General features: G+C 43.0%; 1 protein-coding gene across 1 annotated transcript; it reads right to left on the bottom strand.

Annotated features, from left to right (window-relative positions):
• Window positions 1-1,009: 1,009 nt before the first annotated feature.
• LOC140132701 (uncharacterized) lies at window positions 1,010-5,941 on the bottom strand. The gene is made up of 3 exons (XM_072151842.1): window positions 5,853-5,941; window positions 2,777-3,877; window positions 1,010-1,265 (listed from the first exon to the last, which is right to left on the bottom strand). Exons 1-3 carry the CDS (start codon window positions 5,939-5,941, stop codon window positions 1,175-1,177), a joined length of 1,281 nt encoding a protein of 426 aa, XP_072007943.1. The 3' UTR covers window positions 1,010-1,174.
• Between the last annotated feature and the right edge of the window lie 980 nt (window positions 5,942-6,921).

Genomic DNA, 6,921 nt, shown 5'->3' with positions numbered 1-6,921 from the left:
TGACCAGTGATACAGTAGAGGGATCAGCAGTATAGCAGGAGTGACCAGTGATACAGTAGGGGGATCAGCAGTATAGCAGGTTTGATCAGGGATACAGTAGAGGGATCAGCAGTATAGCAGGAGTGACCAGTGATACAGTAGGGAGTCAGCAGTATAGCAGGTTTGATCAGGGATACAGTAGAGGGATCAGCAGTATAGCAGGTTTGATCAGGGATACAGTAGAGGGATCAGAAGTATAGCAGGATCGACCAGTGATACAGTAGAGGGATCAGCAGTATAGAAGAAGTGACCAGTGATACAGTAGAGGGATCAGCAGTATAGCAGGTGTGACCAGTGGTACAGTAGAGGGATCAGCAGTATAGCAGAAGTGATCAGTGATATAGTAGGGGTATCAGCAGTATAGCAGGAGTGACCAGTGATACAGTAGGGGGATCAGCAGTATAGCAGGTTTGATCAGGGATACAGTAGAGGGATCAGCAGTATAGCAGGAGTGACCAGTGGTACAGTAGAGGGATCAGTAGTATAGCAGAAGTGATCAGTGATATAGTAGGGGTATCAGCAGTATAGCAGGTGTGACCAGTGATACAGTAGGGGGATCAGCAGTATAGCAGGTTTGATCAGGGATACAGTAGAGGGATCAGCAGTATAGCAGGAGTGACCAGTGGTACAGTAGAGGGATCAGTAGTATAGCAGAAGTGATCAGTGATATAGTAGGGGTATCAGCAGTATAGCAGGTGTGACCAGTGATACAGTAGGGGGATCAGCAGTATAGCAGGTTTGATCAGGGATACAGTAGAGGGATCAGCAGTATAGCAGGAGTGACCAGTGATACAGTAGGGGGATCAGCAGTATAGCAGGTTTGATCAGGGATACAGTAGAGGGATCAGCAGTATAGCAGGAGTGAACATCTCCAGCTTTGGCACAGAATCATGTGGAATCAATAAGCTGAAATGAATATTCTGGATAAAACTGATACCAAACAGTTGAGTTTTAATAGAAATTGTAATAAATGATGAACAAAGGGTTTTACAATAGATGAGATATAACAAGTGTAAACACAATGACATGTGACATTCCCAATATCCAAAACATCCCGTCCAGTAATTCATGATGAGAAGGTGTGGGGTGCGTACGGTGTGATGTCTCTCCTGATAATGTGGCTCAATCTTCTCTTCTATTTCCTTCTTCTCATTCTTTTTAAGTTCTGAAGAATACGAAACCTTGTTGTATCATGTGGAGATTTCTTTGTTTTTTTAGAGATCGTCCTACTGAGAGAGAAAAAAGAATGTCTCCCTGTTAGACATCGTAAGCACAAAGTAGTTATTTTCTAGCAATATCTATCTTCTATCTATATATCTATCTTTTATGCATATATCTATATATCTATCCTCTATCTTCTATGTACCTATCTATATACAGTATCAATCTTCTATGCATCTACTGCATATACTTGAGTACAAGCCGACCCGAGTATAAGCCGTGGCCCCTAATTGTACCACCAAAACTGGGAAAAACTATTGACTCGAGTATAAACCGAGGGTGTAAAATGCATTGGTCACAGCCCCCCCCCAGTATATAGCCAGCAAGCCCCTGTAGTATATAGCCATCCAGCTTCCCATAGTATATAGCTAGCAAGCCTCATGTAGTATACAGCCAGTCTGCCCCCAGTAGTATACAGCCAGCCAGCCCCCTGTAGTATACATCCAGCCTTCCCCCAGTAGTATACAGCCAGCCTGCCCCCAGTAGTATACAGCCAGCCAGCCCCCTGTAGTATACATCCAGCCTTCCCCCTGTAGTATACAGCCAGCCGGCCCCCAGTAGTATACAGCCTGCAAGCCCCATGTAGTATACAGCCAACCAGCCCCTGTAGAATACAGCCAGCCTGCCTCCTGTAGTATACAGCCAGCCTGCCTCCTGTAGTATACAGCCTTCCAGCCCCTGTAGTATACAGCCAGCCTCATGTAGTATACAGCCAGCCTGCCTCCTGTAGTATACAGCCAGCCAGCCCTTGTAGTATACAGCCAGCCTGCCCCAAGTAGTATACAGCCAGCCTGCCTCCTGTAATATACAACCAGCCCCCAAGTAGTACACAGCCAGCCCCATGTAGTATACAGCCAGCCTGCCCCCTGTAGTATATAGCCAGCCTGCCCCCTGTAGTATATAGCCAGCCTGCCCCCTGTAGTATACAGCCAGCCTGCCCCCTGTAGTATACAGCCTGCCTCCTGTAGTATACAGCCAGCCTGCCCCTTGCAGTATACAGCCAGCCAGCCACCATGTAGTATACAGCCATCCAACCCCCATGTAGTATACAGCCAGCCTGCCTCCTGTAGTATACAGCCAGCCTGACCCCTGTAGTATACAGCCAGCCTGCCCCCAGTAGTATACAGCCAGCCTGCCTCCTGTAGTAAACAGCCAGCCCCCCTGTAGTATACAGCCAGCTTGTATTTTTGACAATAATAATATTTTTAAAAAATGTAGCTGTTCCCAGACAATGTACAGAGGACCCATCTGGTGCCGCCAGTCTAGATGTTACACAATGGCCCCTCCATTCATACACCGAGAGCTCAGAATGTCCAAGACCCTCTAGAACTCCTGGATAGATACTGGAGCTTAGCAGGATAGAGGACCTACGATGCCATAATGCACAATTTTCTACACAATACTGAATTATTGTCACTAAATAATAAAAATTCAAAACCACGTTACAGAAATTAAAAAAATAGGATTAAATGCAAAATAAACAATATGACTCAATATGATTAAACTAAAAGCTTACCTAGAATCTAAGGAAGTTGTCCCAGATGTCCTCTTGGTCCTATTTCTCAAGGTTCGGATCATTTCTCTTGCCTGGTGTTTCTGAATTGGATGTTTCTTCAGGAAGGGCTGCAGAGCATGACAAGGCATCAGGTTCCTGAGCAGATACTGGCCCGGGATCTTTAGTTCTCCATCATGAGGGAGATGGAAAGCCACCACCAGTTGGTTCCACACACACCTTGGCACATGAGGACGGATTTTATGTCTAGGTTTAGCTTCTGGTTGAGGGTCATAGTTTCTGACTGAGCAGGAATTCTTAGACACATCCAGAAGTAAGGAAATAGAGGTGGATTCTGGTTTCCAGAATAAGGTGTTGTCTTCCCAACCAATAGATCTGTTTGGCATGTTGGGTATCAATGGGAGGTCATTAAAGTCCTTGGTATCCGGACTGTGCACAACAATGTAATGGGCAATCTCCTGCTTGTAGATATCAGTTCCCAATATCCTGAGTTGTGGCTCTCTTGGCTTACAATGTTGAGTCTTGTATCTCCATAATAGAAGAGACAACGGGAAGGAGAATGCAAAGTTCCCGTAACGTGAAGCCATTTTGTCAAATGCCGGAGAATTGGCAAATTGTTCCTTCATCTCTTCATGGAAGGTCTCCATTTCCTCTGCCTTCACCACTGTCCTCATTTTCTCATAGATCTGGAGACGAGACTTCTTAATGTCATCCGATGATATATCTGCACTCCAGAAGGACAAGTCATGGAATTCGGGTCTTTCATGTTTCCTTCCCTTAAAGGATTCCAATTCCAGAATCTTCTTTGCACTTTCGTAGGAGGTGACATGCTGCAGAGCAAAAACAGGGAATTCGAGAGGCGCATGGAGAAACTCATCGGACCCGACCCTTTTAATATTCCTCATCATGGATTTTCCTGCAGATTTAATATTCTGAAGGGATGATAAGTATCTATGGATCTCTGCGATACTGAGTAATTTCCCCCTGGCATAGTATCCTCGAGTTATTTTGGATGTTTTGATTTCCTGTAGGTCGTTCTGGGGGATCTCAGAGGACATCATAGATGGTGAAGCAGATTCTTCTTCTTCCGTGGTCTCTCTCTCACTTTATTACAAGAAGAACAAAACAGTTTATAAACCTCAGATGGAAACAGGAAACACCATATTAGCAAAGAACGATGAGACTGTCATCGTAACAAGACATAAAAATGTCACTGATGCTTCAGAAATCCTGCAAGACAGGTAGGGACATACTACTCAGTGAGAGATGACAAGCGTTGACGAATACATGTTGTAAAGAAAACAAAAGATTATCTAATGTTTTTTTTTATTTTTTTTTATTGAGTTTTACAAAATGTACAAATAACATACTTAATAGTGTTACATTATTCATATTATTCATCACACCACATTGAATGCAATTATCATACAATTTTCAGCCCTAACCCCCTTCCCCATTATACATTATTATTTATAAAAATCACAACACTCTCCCCCTAAGACCCCGCTGGAGCTGGAAGAAAAAAAAAAAAAACTTAGAAAAATGTATTTGCTTTTGTCAGACTCCCATTGATCCCACAACTGCTTAAGTTTTCTACTACCTCTATATCTTTTTTCATATGCACATTCATATGACTTAGTGCGCTCCACTATACTTTGCCATTCTCCCATCCCCGGAGCGATACCGTCTTTCCAATGTTTAATCAACACCAATCTTGCTAAGAACAGAACCTTCAAGATCAGACCACACTTGGATCTTGAGTCTATGGTAGGAGGAATTAAGCCTAAGAGGCCGAGGGTAGCTGTTCGCACCAGGGAGCAACCTACCCGTCCTTCAATGGTCTTAAATATCTCCAACCAATACTTCTCGATCGTGGGACAATCCCATAGAATATGGAGGATGTCAGCATTGGATCTATTACACCTCGTGCAATTAGAGTTATCCTTTAATCCAACCCTATACAGTAGCTGTGGGGAAAAATAAATCCTATACAAAATATTTAATTGTGTGCATCTGTGATTTATATTTATAGAGCTTCTAACCACGTTTTTATAGATCTCCCCCCATTGTGCTTCAGTGATAACACCAAGTTGATTCCTCCACATGACTTGACTGGAGTGACTCAGATCCTGGTCTAAGTCTTTACGTAAAAACCGATACAACTTAGATAATTTAATAAAGGTCACTCCTGCTTCTAATAATTTTGTGAATTCCCCACTCCTTTCAGTCTTAAAACCAACCTTATTTTTTTCGTGTCTATAAGCATGTGATAATTGCCTATACCTGAATAAATCTACATTTTTAAGAAAACCCGTGTTAACCCAGTGTTGAAATAAGGGTAATTCCCCATTTACCCCCAATTGCTCCAGTGAAATAATTCCCCTTTTTTTCCAAAATTCGACATCCTCCATTTTAAGAAGTTCTGGCATGTTACAGTTCTCCCACAGGGGTGTAAATATAAATCCACCTTCGATCCTTAACAACTTCTTCACTTCTCTCCAAGTATTTGACAGAAGGCTGACCAAAGGGATGTTTTTAACATCCCGTGACCTCAGATGTCCTGACTCTAATAAAACAAACATAGAATCAAATCGTCTTCCAACCATACTAGATAATGCCAAGAAGAGGGTACTTTCCTTATTTTCTCTAAGAAGTTGGATTTGGGCCGCCAGAAAATAATGAAAAAAGGAAGGGAGAGAAAGACCCCCCTTCTTCTTGTCTCTCATTAGAATTTCCTGCTTAATGCGTACCTTTTTCCTCCCCCATAGAAGTTTATTAATGATGAAACGAATAAGTCCAAACCATTTTTTATCAATCCAGCGTGGGCAATTACACACTACATAGAGGATTTGGGGCAGTAGTATGGTCTTAACCAAAACAACCCTCTCCGCTCGATTTAACGGGAGAGAGCTCCAAGTGTTCACCTTATGTTTTAGTTTCGCCAGAAGGGGAACCAAATTCAAAATGATGTAATCGCTAACCCTGGAGCTGACCGCTAGGCCCAAATACTCCAGAGATTGAGAAACCCTTAGATCTAAAAGTTCTAAATTAACCAGCGAATCCTCATCTAAGGGAATACCTTCCGAATTCATTGATCTTGCTGAGCACCGTCGGAACTGACGTTCCTGAATCTTTAAGGCAGAGAAGAATATCATCGGCATAAAGCATGATCTTGTCAGCCGGACCCCCGACACCTGCACCTCTGATCTCTTCACATGCCCTAATCTTTATTGCCAAAGGCTCGATAAACAAAGCAAAGAGCAGGGGAGATAAGGGACAGCCATGTCTCGTGCCTCGTGTCAGGGAAAAAAAGGAAGAGAAATCACCATTTATCATGATCCGTGCTTTAGGATCGATATAAAACAATCGAACCCATTGCACAAACCTCTTGCCCAGTCCAAATCTGTCCAGTACCTCCCATAGGAAGTCGAAGGCCTTAGAGGCATCCAACGACAGGATGGAGCGAGACCCCCCTCCACCCAACTGTATGCTTCAATAGAGCTACCGGATATTCGTGCCAATGTGACGACCTCCCACAAAGCCACATTGATCTTTATGAACCAAGGCAGGGACCATTAACTTTAATCTATTAGTCAGCAATTTAGCCATCAGCTTGGCATCAGCATTCAGAAGAGAAATAGGTCGATATGATTCCCCCTCCACTGGATCTTTGTTTTTTTCTTAATTAAAGCTATACCCGCCTCATACCATGAGTCAGGAAGTCTACCCCCTACCTGTGCTTCATCCCATACCTCAATCATAAGAGGGAGGAGAAGGGAGCCGAATCTATCATAAATCTCCAAGGGCAGCCCATCCAATCCAGGGGACACATTACGTCTGGAGGAGGACAACGTCTCTTAAAACTCCTTGACCGTGATAGAGTGGGAAAGCTGAGTTCTCTTTTCTTCAGAGAGTTTAGGAATGCTGATGCCATCTAAATATTGTTTAATATTCTCTTCGGTGGCATCAAGATCTGAAGAATAAATGCCTTGAAAAAACTTTAATCTCATTCTGGCTATGTACAATTTCCCCAGAATTATTTTTGATTGCCTGAATTCTATTCAGCTCCTGTTGTTTCTTTACTTTTTGTAGAAGCTTTTTAGAGGATAGACCACTTTCACAATGTGCTGCCTGATCCAGAAAAAATA

Source organism: Engystomops pustulosus, chromosome 1, assembly GCF_040894005.1.
Source record: "Engystomops pustulosus chromosome 1, aEngPut4.maternal, whole genome shotgun sequence".
Taxonomy (NCBI): Eukaryota; Metazoa; Chordata; class Amphibia; order Anura; family Leptodactylidae; genus Engystomops; species Engystomops pustulosus.
This window is presented reverse-complemented; position numbering and strand designations above follow the sequence as displayed.

What these genes read in the sequence shown, in the direction of transcription:
- LOC140132701 (XM_072151842.1), bottom strand. Translation starts at nt 5,941, where the DNA reads ATGCTTTATGCCGATGATATTCTTCTCTGCCTTAAAGATTCAGGAACG. An exon ending in AAGATCAATGAATTCGGAAG is followed by an intron (nt 3,878 to 5,852) that starts GTATTCCCTTAG and finishes CTTGTAATAAAG; the next exon opens with TGAGAGAGAGACCACGGAAG. An exon ending in ACAACTTCCTTAGATTCTAG is followed by an intron (nt 1,266 to 2,776) that starts GTAAGCTTTTAG and finishes CTCTCTCAGTAG; the next exon opens with GACGATCTCTAAAAAAACAA.